Source organism: Equus przewalskii, chromosome 20 (assembly GCF_037783145.1).
Source record: "Equus przewalskii isolate Varuska chromosome 20, EquPr2, whole genome shotgun sequence".
NCBI classification, from domain to species: domain Eukaryota; kingdom Metazoa; phylum Chordata; class Mammalia; order Perissodactyla; family Equidae; genus Equus; species Equus przewalskii.
In genome coordinates, this window is record NC_091850.1 from 24,291,920 (window position 1) to 24,310,738 (window position 18,819).

An 18,819-nucleotide genomic window follows, 5' to 3' on the forward strand; every position below is an offset into this window, starting at 1 on the left:
CATAAGAGGAAATGGAACTTGAAGATTAATCAATTGAAATAATCCAAGATGAAAAACACAGAGACAAAAAATTGAAAAAAATGGGCAAAGTCTCAGGGATAGGTTAAATTATAATGAACAGTTAACACATATGTTATACAACAGAAACCAAAGGGGGAGAAAAAGAGGAAAGAATGGGAAAGAAAATATATTTGAAGAAATAATGACCCAAAATTTTCCAAATTTGGTAAATGACATGAATTTCTATAATCAATATGCTCAATAACCCCCAAGCTGGATAAATATAAAGAAGGCCATACCTAGGCACACCGTAGTGAAATTGCTGAAAACCAAGATAACGTATAAACTTGAAAGCCAGAAAAAAAAAAGACAAATTACACACAAAGGCACAAAGATGTGAATGACTTCTTATCAGAAAGAAGAAAACAAAAGAACATCTTGAAAGGGCTGAAAGAATAAAATTTTCAACCCAGGATTTTATGTATCTTGAAAAAATAAAAGACTACTTTTATTATTTTTAAAAATTTTCTTCTTTCATAGTCTTTATAATATATATGACTTTCAGCAAAAATTCTAACACAGTCTTCTGGGATTTATAACATATCTAAGTGTAATACATTTAACAGCTGTAGCAAAAAGAGTGATGAGGAGAATAATACGACCTACACAGTTACAACATTCCTATACATTACACAAATTGATATAATATTAACTATAAGAAAACTTTGAAAAGCTAAGGATATATATTGCAATCAAAAGAGCAATCTCTAAAAATGCAGAGAGATGCTACAAAGCTAAAAGAGAAATTTAAATTGAGCTGAGATAGGAGGGCTGTAACATCTCCTCTGCAAAGTGCAAGCAATTTGTGAGGCGGTCATATGATCATGTGAGTCTCTGGAATGTTTTTTCTATGAGCTTTCAAAGTTATCTGAAAATAGAAAGATCTTCCAGGAAGAGTTATTTTCACTGAATTAGTATTAAACATGATATAAAGTTAATTTCTACTGTTTCAGAAAAAACAGAAGTCGGCATGGCCACAATATCAAGTGCAACTCGAGCAAATATTCCAGTCTTTAAGCAGTATATTTATTAAAAATATATAAAAAATTCTTTTCTGATAACCCAGTAAAGGACCCTTGAAAAGAATCCATAGGAAGCTTAGCAAATTTGATATTCTCCACTAGGGCAATCTGTGAACTGAAAAGAATAGAAATCACAAGGAATGAGAGAAGCATGAACTTATTTTTTCCAGAATTTAATATTTTAAAAAAGAGAGAAAATATAAAAGTTATTGAAAAGAATCTTAAAAGTTCATTTTGGGGCTAAATGCTAGCATTGAAACTTTTCTCTTGTAACTGATTTAAGGTAAAAATTATATAAAACAACACAGCAGCTGCAGCTGTCCAATATAAAGCCCAGCTGCAAAAGGCAGGACAAGAAGAGCTGGCTGAGCAAACATTCACATGACGACCTTACTAAGAAGTTCCAAATGGTTTCAGTCCCCGAGGTCTAAAATGAGTATCATCTTGCATGCTTAGATTCTACTTCTTCAAGAATCCACTGAATGCCGTTCAAAAAACCAGTTAGAGTTTCAGCCTCTGTATCCTGGACCTATGAGCAGATAAGAGAGACCATTGTCAGTAAGAACCTGAGTCCAGGTAGAAATAGAGCAAAAAATAAACTAAGATTTTTCTCACCAGAGAAGATAGGACCTTACCATCCATGGGTGGTTTAGACGATTCAGACGCAGCTCATGGGCCAAATAAAAACAGGGCATTCTTTTTACATTGGCTCGAGAAATACAAGCTAAAACCAGCACCGGTCTTCCTGAAGACCCAAAGGCTGGGTCTGCCATTGCCATAATACGAGAGAATTCATCTTGCCATTCATGTCCTAAGGAACGCAGTCAAAACCCTTAATTTGCATAACTTGTAATGATTTTAAAAATACAATAAAATTAAAAACAAAAAAAGGAAACCAAAAAATTACCAGGATCCAAACATAACAAACTGCCTCTATTGCTGTGTTCATTTACTGGTCTGTCATAAAACTACATTAAGCAGCCTTGCAAAGACAGGAATTTAGGTGAAATCAGAGGGGGAAAATCACAGTACCATTCAGACGTCTCTACAGTTTAATAGCAAAAATACTTTGATATAGATATTTTCCTCTGACAAATTCTGTAGGTATCACTACCCTTTCTTTCAAAAGCCTCTGTTTCAAAAATTTAAACATACAGTTGGGTCTAGCTTTTTTACCTAAACTGACAATCTCTGCCCTTCACTGGAGTGCGTAAATCACTGACATTTTGTGGTAGGCAGAATTCTAAAACGACCCCCAATGACTCACACCCTCGTACAATCCCATCCCCTTTGAGTGGGGAGGAGTCTGCAAACATGATGGAATATCATTGCCGTGATTAGGCTATATTATAAGACAGGTGACTTTAAGAAAGGGAGACTATCCTCAGTGAGCCTGACCTTCTCAGGTGAGCCCTTAAAAGGGATGAGGTTCTTCCTGGTGAGAGAGATTCTCCATTGCTGGATTTGAAGACAGGGGGAGTCACATAGCAAGGAATGAAGATGGCCTCTAGAAGCTGAGAGCAGCCCCCAGCTGACAGCTAGCAAGGAAACAGGGACCTCAGTCCTACAACAGTAAGGAACTGATTTCAGCCAATAATCTGAATGAGCTAGGAAGCAGATTTTTCCCCAGAGCCTCCAGAAAGGGATGCAACCCATCTGATGCCTGAGACCATAAACTGAGAACCCAGCCACGCCGTGCTCAGACTTCTGACACAGAGAACTGTGAGCTAATAAACAGGTGTTGTTTTAAGCCACTAGGTTGGAGGTAAGTTGTTACATATTAACAGAAAACGAATAAACAGTAAATGTAATTATCAGTATGTTGCATTTACTTATTTTTTTATCATTTTTTTTGCTGGGGGAGATTCACCTTGAGCTAACATCTGTTGCCAATCTTTCTCTTTTTTTGCTTGAAGAAGATTAGTCCTGAGCTAACATCTGTGCCAATCTTCCTCCATGTTGTATGTGGTCGCCACCGCAGCATAGCTGACAAGTGGTGTAGGTCCACGCCTGGGATCCAAACCCGTGTAGCTGGGCCATCAAAGCAGAGTGTGCCAAACTAACCATTACGCCACGGGGCTGGTCCCAATATGGTGCATTTAAATCTATCATGTACCTCTTGGACTTTGACTTTTCCCATCTGTTCTTTGTTCCTTTTTCCCTCTATTCCTATCTCTGTTACACTATTTTTAGTGGTTGCTCAAGGATTTACAATATACATTTGTAACTTACAATAGTCTTCCTTTAAAGGTATTATACAACTTCACACATAGGAGAAACTTATATCAGTATATTTACATTTCCTCCCTTCCATGTTGTGTTGTATTGTTATATTTTACTTAAAAATATTATATCCCCTATAATACATTGTTATTATTTTTCCTCTACATAAAGAACTTAAAATTAGAAAAAAATCTTTTATATATAGCTACATTATTTTCATCCCAGGGCTCTTCATTTCTTTTTTGTAAATGCAATTTTCCATGTGGTACCATATTCTTACACCTGAAGAGCTTCCTTTAAAATGTCTTGTAGTGTAAATCTGCTGATAATGAATTTTTTCATATTTTGTTTGTCTGAAGAAGTTTTAATTTTGCCATTTTTTTTTTAAGATTGGTACCTGAGCTAACAGCGGTTGCCAATCTTTTTTTTTCCTTCTTCTTCTCCCCAAAGCCCCCCAGTACATAGTTGTATATTCTAGTTGTGGGCCCTTCTGGTTGTGCTATCTGGCACGTCCCCTCAGGATGGCTTGATGAGCAGTGCTAGGTCCATGCCTGGGATCCAAACTGGTAAAATCCTGGGCTGCCAAAGCGGAGCACGCGAACTCAACCACTTGGCCACAGGGCCGGCCCCTGCCTTCATTTTTGAAAGATATCTTGGCTGGATATAAGACTTTCCCCCCTTCGCAATACTGTAAAGATTTCCCTTCATTGTCTTCTAGCTTGCAGCAATTCTGTCAGGAAGTCTCTGTCCTAACCTTTGGCTCTCTATATGTATGTTTCCTTTTGCTCTGGCTGCCCGCAAGATATCTTCTTTATGTTTGGTTTTCATCAGTTTGGCTACGATGTATCTAGACATATTTTTTATTTACCAGGTTTGGAGTTCTCTGAGCATCTCAGATCTGTGGTTTGTTGCCTTTCAGTAATCTTGAAATAATTTTGGCCATTACCTGTTCAAAAATTTATTTTTCCCTCTTCTTACTCCCTTCATGTTTTGGGACTTCAGTGACACATAAGTTACACTGGGGGTTGGCATACTACATTGTGCAAATCTGTTTTTATGAATAAATTTTTGTGTAAAACAGCCATGACCATTCATTTACAAATCTCCTATGGCTCCTTTTTTTTTTTTTCTGGGGAAGATTCACCCTGAGCTAACATCTGTTGGCAATCTTCCTCTCCTCTTTTTTTTCCCTGCCCCAAAGCCCCAGTATATGGTTGTATATTCTAGTTGTAAGTCTTTCCGGTTCTTCTATGTGAGCCACCACCACAGCATGGCTACCAACAGACAAGTGGTGTGGTTCCACGCCAGGGAACTGAACCTGGGCTGCTGAAGCGGAGCACATCAAACTTTAACCACTAGGCCATCAGAGCTGGCTCAGCTACTTTTGCACTATAACAATGGAGCTGAGTAACTGTGAGAGATCTTATGGCTCATATGCCTAAAATATTTACTATCTGGCCTTTTAAGAAAAAATTTGCTGGGGCCAGCCCCGTGGCACAGTGGTTAAGTTTGCACATTCCGCTTCAGCGGCCTGGGGTTCACCAGTTCGGATCCTTGTTGCAGACATGGCTCTGCTTGGCAAGCCATGCTGTGGCAGGCGTCCCACACATGAAGTAGAGGAAGATGGGCACGGATGTTAGCTCAGGGCTTGTCTTCCTCAAAAAAAAAGAAAAAGTTTTGCTGACTCCTGAGTTAGATCACTTGATAGGTTCCCTTAGCTCTTGATGCTCTGTTGCCCACTTCTACTCTTTTTTCTCTTCGTGTTTTAATTTGGATAATTTCAACTGATCTATCTTCAGGTCCACTGATGGTTTCCTTTGCTCAAAAGTCCACTGAAGGAACTGCTCACCTGTAATCACACTTTTCTATTTAGCATTCCCATTTTACTTTTTCATACTTCCTTCTCTCTGCTGAAAATCCCTATCTGTTCAGACATATTGTCTACCTTTTCCACTAGATTCTTTACCATGTTAATCATAGTTATTTTGATGTCTTTTTCTGAGAATGCCGACATCCAGGCCATCTCTGGGTCTGGTACCAGTGACTGCTTTATCTCGTGACAATGGGTCATTTCATCTTGATTTTTTTGTCTTATAATTTTTAATGTAATGCTAGATATTTTCTGTAGAAGAATGGTAGAGACTGAGGTTAAGAGGATATACTCCCAGAAGTAGCCATTAATGCAGTGGATTGAGTCCAATTAGTCAGTAGTTGAGCTGGATTTGGCTTTTAGTTATTCAGAATTTGCTATAGTTCACTTCAGTGCACCATAAACTTTAAGTTCTCTCAGCAATAGGCTGCTTCTATCTTGTTCTGAATGAGAACAGTATTTATTATATATATACCCTACTTTGTTCACAAAGGATTTGGGGAAGAAATTACAGTACTGGCTTGTGGCCCAATAACATTCTGATTTCATGCCTATGTAGCATTGTAAATGGCAATTATTCAGACTATAGGGAGAGTGTTCTTAACAATCTACTTAATTAAACATTCCACCCCACATATCCCTCTACTATCTGGGTAACTAAAACAAAGGTAAAACTTTTCAGTTATCTGCATAAATTATTTGAATAGGGCCAGAAGCAGACAAAATATCAATAATAAAAAGTGCAAAAGCATACAACAAAAAAATACTATTTAGTATACATCAGAATTCTGTAGGTGCTTGTTGAAAAAACAGATGCCCCAAACACTGAATTATAATTCAGGGTAGGAATCAAGCAGCTGTGTTTTAACAAGCTCCCCAGGTGATCCTAATGCACATCAAGGTTTGAGAACCCACTATTAACAGTAATGGTCATAGAATCACATTGATAAAATTAACCATCATATTCCTAAGAAGCCACAGTGAAGCCTAAAAATGTATATTCTTATTTGCCTTGCAAAGAAAGTGCTTTTAAAAAGAAAGTAAGATAATGCTTACTTTTTTGAGCTTCAGCATTTGCAACGTAGATGAACCCATCAACAACTTCACACACCTTCTGAATTTGTGGAATTACACTGTACCGGCTTCCTTGTTGATCATCTCCTTCATTCTGTAGACTGAACATCTTGTTAACTGTACTTGTATGCTCTTCTCTTGCTCTATCTCTTTCCTTTCTATAAGAAAAATGTAAATATAAAACATAGACACTAAACAAGCTCCATCCCCCTAAAATATTCCAGTCCTGATGTCTCAGGTAGGCTGCCAAGTAGGTAGCCTTACCTGGTAGTTGAATATAATATCAGGATGTTGAATTTATGTTGGTTGCCCAACTGAAAACTGACTCCTGATCCAATACCTAAAGGAGAAGATTACAGTTACCAAAATAAGTCATTAATAGAGACAGCAAAAGATCAGATTAAAAAAAATTACCCAGTGTTACCAGAAAGAGGAAACAAAACACTCTATGACAAGTCATACAAAGCTTTGGAATAAAATGAAATGTTTGTGCTGGAAAAGATGCCGTATGTAATTTGTATTTATTAGGCAATAAAAATATGAAAAAGAACAAAGAACTGCTAGGCTTATAACATTCCTTTTCATATCATCATCACTATCATCATTAACTTTATCATCATCATTATCAGCTGATTCATAACACAATAGCTATTACGATTTATCATCAAGACTTAAGACTCATTTTCACATTTTTGTTTCTCACTAGTCTTATACTCCATGTATACATTCAATGAAATGGCTTTTTTCCCCCTCTGAAAAGCTGTTTTTAAATTGATGGGGAGTAACCAATGGCACCTTAGAAAATGGGGGAAATATAGCAGATACTGAAATTTGGAACCAGACAGGTTAGAATCCTGAATTCGCCACATACAGCCATTTTGTTGTGTCTCAATTTTGACGTCAAAAAACAGAAATAATACATACTTTTCATGGTTGTTGTAAGCATTAAACAAGATCGCATATGTAAAACTTCTAGTAGAATGACTGGTAAATAACAGGTGCTAAATATTAGCTTCTTAATACTTTACATCTGAATAATTTAACATTGTTATTTGTCTTCCTTTCTTTGGCTGTGGTAAGACTGAGAAGCTGATTCTTCTCTTGCCTCCTGGAGAGATCCTTCTCTTCTTCCATGGCTCTACTTCTTTTTGCTATATAAATGTCCTCTTAGATCTGTCTACTTCTCTCCATCCCCATTATCACCTTTTTTAAAAAAATTATCATCATCTCTCACCTGGACAATCACTTCCAACTAGTTTCCTACATCCAGTTTTGCCCCCTACTATCCATTCTTCTGGCAACAGCTGGAGAGACTGCTTTAAAATGCCTATCTAATTAAATCTCTTCTCTTCAAAGTCATTTCTCTTCAGATAAACAAAACCCTAATATAATCTGGCCTCCACTTACCTCATTAGGACAACTCCACCTTTCATTAATCCCTGCAGTAGCACTAATCTAGTTGTTTAAAAAAGCCACGCTATGCCATCTTCTATCACCATTCCAGGCAACAGAAATACAAAGATCTTGGTGGCTGGGTATGCAAGCATCTCAGGTTAAGTGACCCTAGTCCTCTGGCCACCAGGGCTGGTAGAGAAACCCCCCAAATAGTTCATAGAAACAAATTCTCTCTCTGATCTTTGTTTTCATCGGTTTAACTTCTAGAGATTACCCTCCCAACACATCTAACCTCAGCCCAATATGATCTCCATGTTGTTCTGCACCACCTTGCCAATGACCCATCCCTCTATTCTTCTCTGATCTTGCAGAGTTTGAGGCATAATTAGATTGACATTTTCAAACAATCACTCCAGTGCTGTCTGGAGAATGAAATTGCCATTTTATAATCAGCAAATTTCCCCATATCCCCAACCTCATCTTGAAGTGGTCCTTCCACCTCATGGCCTTACCTGAAACTGGCCCACCCCTAGGTGCTGCTTGTCTAGCAGTAGACTCTCAAGTAATAAAGTTGTTTATTCTCTCACATCTCGGGGTAAAGAGGCGGGGTCAGTGTTCTCTTTACTCCTCAACGCCATGTCCTAAACATTACTCAGCAACCCTCTTGAACAACTCCATCTCTTTGAGACACACACACCATTCAGCTGTAATACCATCTTCCCTTCCTCAATCTTGTCATTTATGAATCTCCTTTTGACAATCTCTTCCTCCAAACATTCACTGAAGATTTCAGCACCTGGTTCACAATATTCCTGTCCATCTTCAGAAACTTCCAAGTCCATGTGGACTCTATATGATTCCCAAATCTTGATTTCTAGTCCAGGTCTTACTCTTGAGATTTGGATGCATAAAGTAATCCATAAAGCCATTTGTTCATTCATTCATCAATATATACTGAGTGCCTGCTATGTGCCTGGCACCACAGATATAACTAAGAAGAAAGCTGACAAGATTCCTGCCCTAACGGAGCTTCCATTCAAGTGGATTGCTTACAGCAGGCATCTCTACTTGTATCTCTCAGAGTTATCAAAGTCAACATACTCCAAAGACTGGCTGTCATTCTCCCTATACAGATCCCTCTAAAAAGTTTCTCTTTCTCCTCCTATGTTTCCTTATCCTAGTGAATGGCATCAACATCCAATATGAAAACCACACTAGAAACCTGGAGTTATCATTATTACTGCTGATACAGATTCAGTCAATTCTGTATTCTTTGTATGTTTATCACAATATTACAGTGGTTTCTTAATGCGTCTCCGTGTCTTCATAGCCCCTTCTAATCAATTCTCCACTCAGAAGCCAGAGTGATCTTTCTAAAATGCAATCTTGATCATCTCACTCCTCTGCTTAAAATCCTTCAACAGCTCCCAAATGCTTAAGCATGGCATACAAGTGTCTTCTCATCTAGCCCTACTCTAGGCACACACAACTACTTCAAATGCGTCATGCACACCCAGAGCTTTGTGCTTTTAGAAATGTAGTTCTCGATGCCTAGTCGACTTTTTTCTTTTTTTTGGTAGCCTACTCCTACTTATCCTGACTCACGTGAGGCATCATGTTCAATGTGGAGCTTTCTCTGACCCTTTGCCTTTCTACGCACAAGCTAATTACCCCATATTCTAATCACCTGCATACTTGTCTCTAGCCTCACCTAGACCAAGTATCTACAGGACAGACAGAGATTTTTGATGTTGTTTGTTTTAAATCTCTGCACCTCTAGCATCTAATAGGTGCTCTCAATAAATGAATAAGTAAAGCATAAGCTAGATCATACTGTTTATATTTATTATAGATCCTGCTTACCAACTAACTATACAGTAGCTGTTGGTTTTTTTCATAGAAAGAAGGGAAAGGAGAATAATTTAGCTGTTTTTTGAAATTCCAATATATATCAAAGTACTTTGCACATAGTAGATGCTGAATGGTTTTTGTTGTTAATATTCTTTTAAAATATAAAAAAGAGGGGCCAGCCCAGTGATGTGGTGGTTAAGTTTGTGTGCTCTGCTTCAGTGGCCCAGAGTTTACAGGTTCGGATCCCAGGTGCAGACCTGGCACTGCTTGTCAAGCCATGCTGTGGAGGCTTCCCACATAAAAGAGAGGAAGATTGGCAACAGCTGTTAGCTCAGGGCCAATCTTCCTCACACACAAAAAAAATAAGATGAAAAAGAAATATGATTATTATAAATACTGTACAAATACAATATCTTGACAACATATAATTTACTTTCACAGAATCTTATAATCTGATTACACAAATTTATGGAAATAAGAGGAAGTTTACCTCTCATGAAAAGTAAATGAATTCTTTCAGTCCATTGGGACCTGGAGTCTCCCCTTCATCAAATTACTATATTTCATTACATCAAAGAGTTATTAACAAACCAATTTCTATTTAACATTAGTGTCAAGCTCAAAGTGTTTGAATTATTATGTACCGTAGATTAACATGAAAATTACCATCGATCTGCCTCTGAGGCAAACCAGCTGTTGGGCAGAGTTCCTCGGAAGACATCAAGCTCAAGACCAAAGATGTATTCAGTTCTTCCAAACCTGGTCCAAACATAGCAAATCGTGGTTCGTTCTGAATGATCAATGAGTGTAAAAATGAGGTGACAGCTCCATACACCGGACGGCTAGATTTCGAAGATCTTCTTGTATATGGGCAGCACATTTTATAGCTGTATAAAATTGTCACAATTAGAAAATTACCACAGAAAAAACTTACTTAGCCATTTATTCATTCATCAATATACAATTTATTGAGAACTTGCTAGATACAAGGGATACAATGATTGTATAGTCCCAATCCTCAAGGAGGACAGACAACATTATCTATGTAGGCTGAGTCCCACGACAGAAAAAAAGCACAAGGTGCTACAGGAAGTAGTAGTGGTCCAGAAGCTGAGGCAGCCTTCCCTAGGAAGTGGTTACTCACTTTCTAATCTTTCATCTAGATTTTCTCAGGGAACACTGGGTCTAATACTTGTTTCAGTGGTTAAAATTCACTACAGAGAGCAGTGGTTCTCAACCTGGGGAGATTTTCCCCCTCAGGGAACATTCCGCAATGTCTCGAGACATTTTTGCCATCACAACTGGGGGGCTGAGGGGCAGCACTATTGGCATATAGTGGATAGAGGCCAGGGATGCTGCTAAACATCCTACAATGCACAGGACAGTTCCCATAACATCTGGTCCAAAATGTCAATAGTGCCAAGATTGACGGACTCCGCACTAAAGATAAACTACAGAGAGTGTTAGCACAAACGTCCCTGGAGGGTAAAAAAAAAAAAATTACTAAGGCCATCAATATAATCAAATTTCTCAGGTACTTCTATAACAGTCTCAAATACAATAGTTCAGTAAGTGTTAAATATGCAAGGAGGCTCAAACGTTCCTTACAGATAACCTAATGAAGCCAGAATCATGTGAAAGAAACAAATCAGTTTCTTTCAGTAGTTATAAATTTCTAAAATAGAAATTCTACATGTTATCAAAAATTAAAACAAAGTTACCCAAATCAAAATAAAACCTAAATCAGTCTGGTTAAGACAATCACTAACCTAACAAGACAACCATCTTCACTTAGGAACCTTGTAACTCAAGAAGAAAAAAATCAACTTTGAAACTAGGTAGATCTGGCTAAGCCTCACCACCTTAATTCGTTATGTAAGCCACTTACAGTCTGAACTTCAGTTTTTTCATCTGCATTATTCTAGCAATACAATCAACCCAGGGTTGTAAGGATCAGAAATAACGCATATGATCACAAACAGTAGTTACAATGATTACTATCCCTGGGGAAAATTTGGTTCCATAGCATCACATATTTGATGCTACGGTTGGTTGTGGGAAAATGCAGAGGTAATGCCCAGCAAATGAGCATACAATAACACTGCTGAAACTACTTATAACATAGCAGTCTACAAGATGATGCAATGGCATCTGGATTGGAATAAGGAAAGATTCTTAATAACTCAAATAGAATATGAAAAAAAAATCCTATATGTAGCTATTAAATCTAGCACAGCAAAATAATTCTTACCTAAAGCAAAAATATTCTTTTAATTTTATTTACAATGCCTTAAATTTGGGACCCTCAATAAAGCAGGTTATACCTGGATCCAACGACATTATGTATTTTTAAGGTAGCATGACGGCATTCCACTCTGAACAGTCCCTTATAAGTTAAACGACCTTATGCAAATCCATTATCACTCCGAACCTCAATTCCACAACCATAACACAATGATAATAATACTTTCTTATTGGGTGAGGATTAAATAAGTAAATACACATAAAGCATCCCTCATAGAATCCAATACACAACAGTCACTCAATAACATTAATTCTTCACCCACATGATATTTCAAAACGTCAATGCTTTTGGATGATAACAAAATCTTATTTCCCAGAACCTTGAAAACGGTTTTCTTCTCTGTCAAAGAACTGCTCTCTGATCTCTGGCCATTGCTTTTCTGTATATGGAAAAGTATTTACTACGTAACGAAATGACAAGTGTTCTAAAGATAAAGAAAATTTTAAGAAATGTTTTACTTCCTGCCATGTAATTACTCAAACATTCTAGTCAGGCACCACAAGGAAATAACAAAATGGAAAGTTGAAAGGGTCCTACGAAGAAAGTCACTGAACTTAACCCCCAATTTTTACAAAACAACACTAAGACCCAAAATCCATGAAATACATCAGTAGCAGGGCCAAGACTAACTTAGATTACTGATTTGTAATACAGTCAAATTTAATAGCTTCTTTTTAATTCATAAAAGTTTAATTCATAGATACTTACACTGCCATGTAGTCAAAAAATGCACCATCAGTGACCTCAGATATAGGCTTTTTTAAGATTTCTAGATCTGGAAGAGACTTCCAGTCAACAGAAGACCAGGAAGGAAGATCTCGCAACAGAAAGTATCTCCACAGAATTGAATCTCGTACAGTTTCATTCCAATAATGACTTGTACTTCCCAGCTGACACAGATCATGAGGTGAGAGAAATGACAAAATATAGAGCTGTACGTCAATCTGAAACAGAGGGAAGCAGCAAGTGGGTAAATTGGTTTTTGATAATAAATTACAAAATAAATCATTAAATTATACTAGGAAACCAGAGGATACTCTGTCTTTTTAATACTAAATCTATCATAAGTTACAAAATTAACAAAGAATTCTTATACTAGATAACCAAAGATCAATATGTCAGCGTTTGTCTTTTCTTTGGTGAGGAAGATTGGCCCTGAGCTAACATCTGTGCCAATCTTCCTCTTTTTTGCTTGAGGAAGATTAGCCCTGAGCTAACATGTGTGCCAATCTTCCTCTACTTTGTATGTGAACGCCTCCACAGCATGGCCAACAACAAGTGGCATAAGTCCCCAGCCGGGGGGGAACGAAACCCAGGCTGCAGAAGCAGACAGCACCGAATTTATCACTAGGCTGGCCCCAACTTGTCAGCGTTTTTAATAACTAAATCTATCATTCTGAAGTTATTTTCCTGCCATCAGGAAAGAATCATAACTGAACACTTAATTTCTGCCACATCGAAACATTCTTGAAAAACCATCTTTCTGGTCCTTTTTTTTTTCAAGCAAAATAATCAGTTCCTTTAACTTCTCCTTACGGGTATTTTGCCACACCAGCGATTTGAATAACTTCCTTAAGGAAATAATTTATTCTTCAGAATAAAACCTTTATCAAGCGGACAGACTTCTGATTTTATCAGTAGATCAAATCAAAGGGTAAATGTGTCATGTGAGTTCCTCTCTAGAACCTATTAAGTCATTTCAAAGAACCTCTGCAAGGGGAGAGCCATAGAGGCCTTCTACGCCTGCAATCCTCACTTGCTGGTGGACGTCCGAGGGAGGGATCGACAGTCCAGTTGAGACACAGAACGTTAAGAATGTCGCCTCTCCGTTTTCCGATCTGCCTGAAAGGGTTAACAATAAATGATGTGTCTAATTCCATGGCCTGTTGTAACGTTAGGCACTGGTAACTCAGTCGTTTATTTTCAGCTGAGTGGACGTTCTGTCACTTGAAATGTACGGAAAGATAAAAGCCGCAAGAGCCTCGGAGAGTGTGGTTTTGGGGACCCCAGTGTTTGGGGACACCGAGCCTAGGATGACAGATGCCGGGAAAGCAGACACTGGACGCTTTCCCCAGAGGACCAGAGAGGCTGGAACGGTCTCCTTACTTCCCTGACCTGACGTTCGGGGTGTGGCGGCCCCAAGGCCGGATCTGGGGGCAGGAACCCGCAGGGTGACCCGGCTGGGGACCAGGGCGCCCGCTGGGCGCGTTTCGCTGCGACCTCCGGCCGCGGCGGAGCACCAGGGGGCAACGCCAGGGCGTTTCCGGGCAACGGCTGCTCCCAGGCGACGACGCCGGCAGACCGGCTGCAGGGACGCGGCCAGCCACAGGGTGGGTCGCGGGGACGCCCCAGCCCCGAGGCCGCCGGGCGAGGCGCCCCCTCCCGGCCCGGCCCTGCGGCTCCGCGGCCGGTGGCCGCCGCTCACCGGCAGCCGCGTCAGGGCGCTGGCCTCCTCCGCCGCCTCCTCCGGGGAGGCCCTCGGCGCCGCCCTCTCCTTGCCCACCGACTGCCAGAAGCTCCTCCAGCCGCTGAGGATGGCCGCCTCCAGGCGGGCCCAGTCGCTGTGTGGCGACTGAGGGGAGCCGCCTCGGCCGCGCGGCGCGCTTCCCGCCATGGCCGCCGGCGCCGCACGTCGCGCGCCGCAGGGTCACGCCCGCCGCCGCCCGAGTCCCGCCCCTCGGGCTGGGCCGCCTTTCGGGCCGTCAGCTCGGCGCCCGGAGGGAGGCGGAGGCGGTCTGCCTGGGCCCGGACCTGCCCCTAGCGCCCGCTGCTGCTTTCCCGTCCGGCCGCCAGCTCGCCCACGCCAACTTCCCCAGTCCCTGTCAAACTCCGGCCCCTTTACCACTTGTCACTTCCCCCGACATGGCCCCTCCCGTTGGGACCCACTCCACTTTACCTGGGCCTAGGCGATGCCCGTTTATTCAACAGATGCGACTCTTCCACTGTTGGGCTTAATTAATGACCAGTTGCTTCCTTCTCAGGAGCTGTGGGGTTTGACGGTTGCTTTCAGTCTCCAATTCACCGTTTTCTTGGGGATTGGCAAAAATCGGGACTAGAGAGGCGGTCAGGAGCCCAATCATAACGGACTTTATACCAAAATGAGGAGTCTAGGTCCACTATGCAAAAATAGAAGTACAATTTAAAAATTGCTGAATGTATGCTTCTCATTAAAGGGCAGCAAAATATGGCTAGAATAAGAAGAGAAAGCAGATATGTTGTTGAAATCCCACTAGTGAGTTTTTTTGTCTCTCAAAACGTCTATTTTACTCACTCTGTCGTGGCTTACTTTAAAAAAGCTTTAAGAAACTATACCTTAGCCCACATTACAATCTGTTACTGTATTGGACTGCGCGTGGTCTCTATTGGTAGGAAGGACACAAATACTTTAGTACTGTGTGTCAGCCATTTTCAAATATATCCCCCCACTTAATCTAATCCAAAGAACACTCTGCTCAAAAACTAGATCTCTGTTTCTTAAAAAAATACTTCAATCTAATGTTATAAATGTAATTGAAAATCTCTAAGATTATCCGATAAAGAGCAAGACAGCTTGAACTGTTATGCCATGCAGTAAGAAAAATACACACCAATTAAAATAATCCAGTGGTTTTAAAATTCCATTCTTGAGAACGGACACAATAAATTAGATAGGTCTCTACATAATCTGGTTTAAACTCTTTGTCAACCAGTTATTGCTAACAATATCCAGGACATGCAACTATCCATTCTTTGTGAAGATGTTCATATATGGAATTTCTAAATTGCACTGTTTTATCTCAACCATCAAAATATTCTCACATATAACCCAAAACACTTGTTGAAAAATTAATCCCTTTTTTTTTTTACTTTTTTTTTTTTGGAGGAAGATTAGCCCCGAACTAACATCTGCCACCAATCCTCCTGTTCTTTGCTGAGGAAGACTGGCCCTGAGCTAACATCCGTGCCCATCTTCCTCTACTTTCTATGTGGGACACCTACCACAGCATGGCTTGACAAGCGGTGCCAACGTCCACACCCAGGATCCAAACCAGCAAACCCCTAGGCCGCCGAAGCAGAATGCGTGAGCTTAACTACTGCACTACCGACCTGGCCCTAATCCCTTTTTTTAATAGTCTTCAAAATAGAAAACAGAATTAGCAACTTCATAAAACTATTAAAGTCTTTAAGGATCATGATAGGCTACAGGGAACAGATACATAAGTTGTGTATGTATACAAATATTTAAATACATACATATATTTAACATACTATATAGTCACCCCTCCCTCGCTCTATATATAAATGTATGTAAACTGCACATAGCAGAGTGCTTAATGGTTAATAATGGACACAATGCTTATTGGCTTGAATTTGTACTTCAAAAGTAAATATCTGGAGATCGAAATGTCAAATAACAGAAGTCCAATAACAGGTTCTATGACAGTCTAATAACAGGTTCTGTGAGATCCAAATTTAAAGTTTCATTTTTTTCCTTGCATGCCATTGCTAGGGGCCAACCACCAATCCAACTGCAAGCTTAGTTCTGCGAGGCTGTCCTGACAAGAAAAAAACCCATGAATTAATTAATTAACCATGTGGCATTTCTCCTGCCTCTCTAAGAGCAAGAAAGAACTAGCACAAGAAAGAAATATATCAGTTCGAGCATGAAGTACTGAAATGGTTCTCGGCTCTCTTACAAGGAAATGTGAATATTTGTAAATGAACGTTAGGGTTTTTTATTATGGAAATTTTTGAACATATATATGAGAGTGAATAGTATAATGAACCCCATGTATCCACTAGCTAAGATTCAACAGTTACCAACATATAGTCAATCTTGCTCCACTGCTATCTCCACCTAACACACATCCTGAAATCTTGGTTACTTTTAAGCAAATCCCAGACATCATTTCATCCCTAAATATCTCAGGATGAGTCTCTAAAAAATAAGGTAACTTTTAAGAAACATAAGCACTATACCATTATCACACCTAAACAACTTTCTTAAACATCACCAAATATCTGGTCAGTGTTTAACTTTCCCATCTGCCTTAAAAATGATTTTTTTTTTTTTTTTTGTGAGGATTGTCCCTGAGCCAACATCTGTGCCAATCTTCCTGTTTTGTATGTGGGACACCACCACAACATGGCTTGATGAGAGGTGTGTAGGTCCACACGTGGGATCCAAACTTGTGGACCCCAGGCCACTGAAGCAGAGTGTGAAAACTTAACCACTATGCCACCAGGCCAGCCCCTCGAAAATAATTTTTTTTACATTTGGTTTGTTTGAATTATGACACAAATAAGATCCACATATTGCATTTGGCTGACACAGTCCTAAAACTTTTTCATTCGAGTTTCCCCTCCTTTATTTTCCCTTGCAATTTATTAAAGAAACTAAGTTGGTCCTTCTGGAGTTGCAGGATCATGTTCTAGACTTTCTTGATGGCATTTCAATGGTGTCTTTAACACATTCCTCTGTCCCAGGCTTGATCGAATTGAGCTTGGTTTTGTATAATATTTCATAAGTAGTATTGTGTACTTAGATTGGGAGCACAAGTCATTCTTGTTTTCTAATGTTCAAACTGATCAATGGTTTCAAAAACCTGATTCATTCATTATCAAATTCCCCATAAGATTTCACCTCAAGGATTTAGCAGTTATCAATGATTGTTTACAAGATACAAAATATTACTATTCTAATTTTATAATTCCTTTTATTAGATGAATTAAAGAAAAACTGTCCCTCATCAACCATTTGATTGTCCTGCCCAAGATCTGTAATCAGCCTTATCGCTAGGGAGCTTTAGTTCATTTTAATGGGAAATGGATTTGGACATTATATAGTGGTTTTTATAGAGACAAAATATGAATTCATACTACTATTTCCCACTCACAGAATTACAGAACTTTTACTTACTTTCTTCAGTTTCATGTGTCTCTTTTCTCTGACACTGAAAATTCTCATTTCTAATTACATTAGAATAGTTATTAGCAATATAATTAGAGGAGTTTGATTTCTTTCCAGTTCTTTTTGCCCTTGGGGATATGCCACTAGGGGTGTGCAAATTACTGTGCTTTAAAGATATTTGAAACATTCCCATGTATTTAAGCCACCAACTTGATACACAATACGGCTTGTTTCATTTCACTTTGAATTTTTAGGGGTTGCTTTTCTTTAATTTTGATGTAATCTTGTTTTATAAAAATGTAGTATATGGTTCCAAAGTCAAATGTACAAAAGTTGAGGTATATTCAGAGAAGTCGAGCTTCCATCCTGGTCCCCTCCATCTGGTTCCTCTCCCACCACCTCCCACTCACACCATGGTAACTATTTTTTAAAGCTTTTTTTTTTTTTTTTTGAGGAAGATTAGCCCTGAGCTAACTACTGCCAGTCCTCCTCTTTTTGCTGAGGAAGCCTGGCCCTGAGCTAACATCCGTGGCCATCTTCCTCTACTTTATACGTGGGATGCCTACCACAGCATGGCTTGCCAAGCAGTGCTATGTCTGCGCCCGGGATCCGAACCGGCGAACCCCGAGCCGCCAAGCAGAAGGTGCGAACTTAACTGCTGTGCCACCAGGCTTTTTTTCTTTAATATAAGCAAACAAGGTTATACACATATTTATATTCCCTCTTAAATAAATAGTGCTATATATCTTCTTCACCTTGTTTTTCACTTAATAGGACCACTCCATAGCATTACAGAAATATTCCTCTTTGCTTCTCACAGCTACATACTATTCAATTATGTGGATTTACCACAGTTTAGAATAATCTATTTTTAAATAGGGTATGTGTAATATTTAGATGACTAATATTTCATGCCTCTGACTTGCGACTTAAGAGTAAGACCAAAAGGGACCAGAAGCCAAGTCAATCAAGCTGACTGGTAAATTCAGAAGTGGGTATATATATATTTGGAGGCTGAGGTTGAAAAATTTCTGAAAATTGTAGGTTTTCTTCCAGCCATACCTATAACACACATCTGAGATGCCTATCCAGCCAGTGATTTCTTCTCTGAAAGCTGGTTCCCATTTAG

The 18,819-nt window shown here is 39.4% G+C and overlaps 1 protein-coding gene across 3 annotated transcripts; it reads right to left on the reverse strand.

Moving 5' to 3' along the window:
- Positions 1 to 1,064: 1,064 nt before the first annotated feature.
- FBXO4 (F-box protein 4) lies at positions 1,065 to 14,467 on the reverse strand. 3 transcript variants are annotated; one of them, XR_011530611.1, is made up of 8 exons: positions 14,226 to 14,467; positions 12,509 to 12,744; positions 10,162 to 10,382; positions 6,514 to 6,589; positions 6,232 to 6,407; positions 2,481 to 2,646; positions 1,718 to 1,893; positions 1,065 to 1,611 (listed from the first exon to the last, which is right to left on the reverse strand). XR_011530611.1 is itself a non-coding variant. In XM_070587658.1 (7 exons), the coding sequence occupies exons 1-7, from the start codon at positions 14,412 to 14,414 to the stop codon at positions 1,522 to 1,524; spliced, it is 1,164 nt and encodes a 387-aa protein (XP_070443759.1). In that variant the 5' UTR covers positions 14,415 to 14,467; the 3' UTR covers positions 1,065 to 1,521. The 3 variants fall into 3 exon arrangements, 2 of the variants coding, with proteins under 2 accessions (XP_070443759.1, XP_070443760.1); XM_070587658.1 differs by lacking the exon at positions 2,481 to 2,646; XM_070587659.1 differs by lacking the exons at positions 1,718 to 1,893; positions 2,481 to 2,646.
- Positions 14,468 to 18,819: the final 4,352 nt, after the last annotated feature.